This window comes from Sphaeroforma arctica (genome assembly GCF_001186125.1).
Source record: "Sphaeroforma arctica JP610 unplaced genomic scaffold supercont1.15385, whole genome shotgun sequence".
NCBI lineage: Eukaryota > Ichthyosporea > Ichthyophonida > Sphaeroforma > Sphaeroforma arctica.
The window spans coordinates 1-515 of record NW_014025173.1 but is presented as its reverse complement, the minus strand read 5'-3'; the positions used below and the strand labels follow the sequence as shown (position 1 = coordinate 515).

Here is a 515-nt window from a genome sequence, read left to right as displayed (position 1 = left end):
ACTACGTACACACACACACACACACACACACACACACACACACATATATATATAGTAAATCTGCCCTCATATTCAGATCCTCACTTCCACGCTATAATCACTCTACACGCCATTTCTAATCCTACCCTCTCTCCAGAGCCCTGTCCTACATACAAAAGAGTGAAACAGTCCCCCGTGGCACCATACAAACCGTCTTCAAGTGTGAGCCGTACGATGCCGTGCGACGTCTGGGCCTCACGCCACAAATAGAGAAGACGTACCGAAAGCAGTTCCCCGATGCTATTGGCATGTTGGTGGTGAAGCAGGTGGTGCCTGTGGGGCCGGGCTTTGGGTTACTGCGACCCGGAGATGTGCTGCTGATGATCAATGGCGAGTTTGTGAGCGACTTTATTACACTGGAGACGGTACGTTGCAGGAGATGGGTGTGTTTGGAGAGTGGCGTCATTTTTCTGGCTGTCTGTGGTATGGAACTAGTTGGATTGCGAATTGGCAATTGCACTTGGTTGAGTTTTGCG

General features: G+C 50.1%; 1 protein-coding gene across 1 annotated transcript; it reads left to right on the top strand.

Moving 5' to 3' along the window:
* Positions 1 to 136: 136 nt before the first annotated feature.
* SARC_18294 (hypothetical protein) lies at positions 137 to 404 on the top strand (the record flags this gene model as incomplete). Its single annotated transcript, XM_014287627.1, has 1 exon — positions 137 to 404. A coding segment is annotated over one exon (268 nt), but the record flags the coding sequence as incomplete, so codon positions are not given.
* Between the last annotated feature and the right edge of the window lie 111 nt (positions 405 to 515).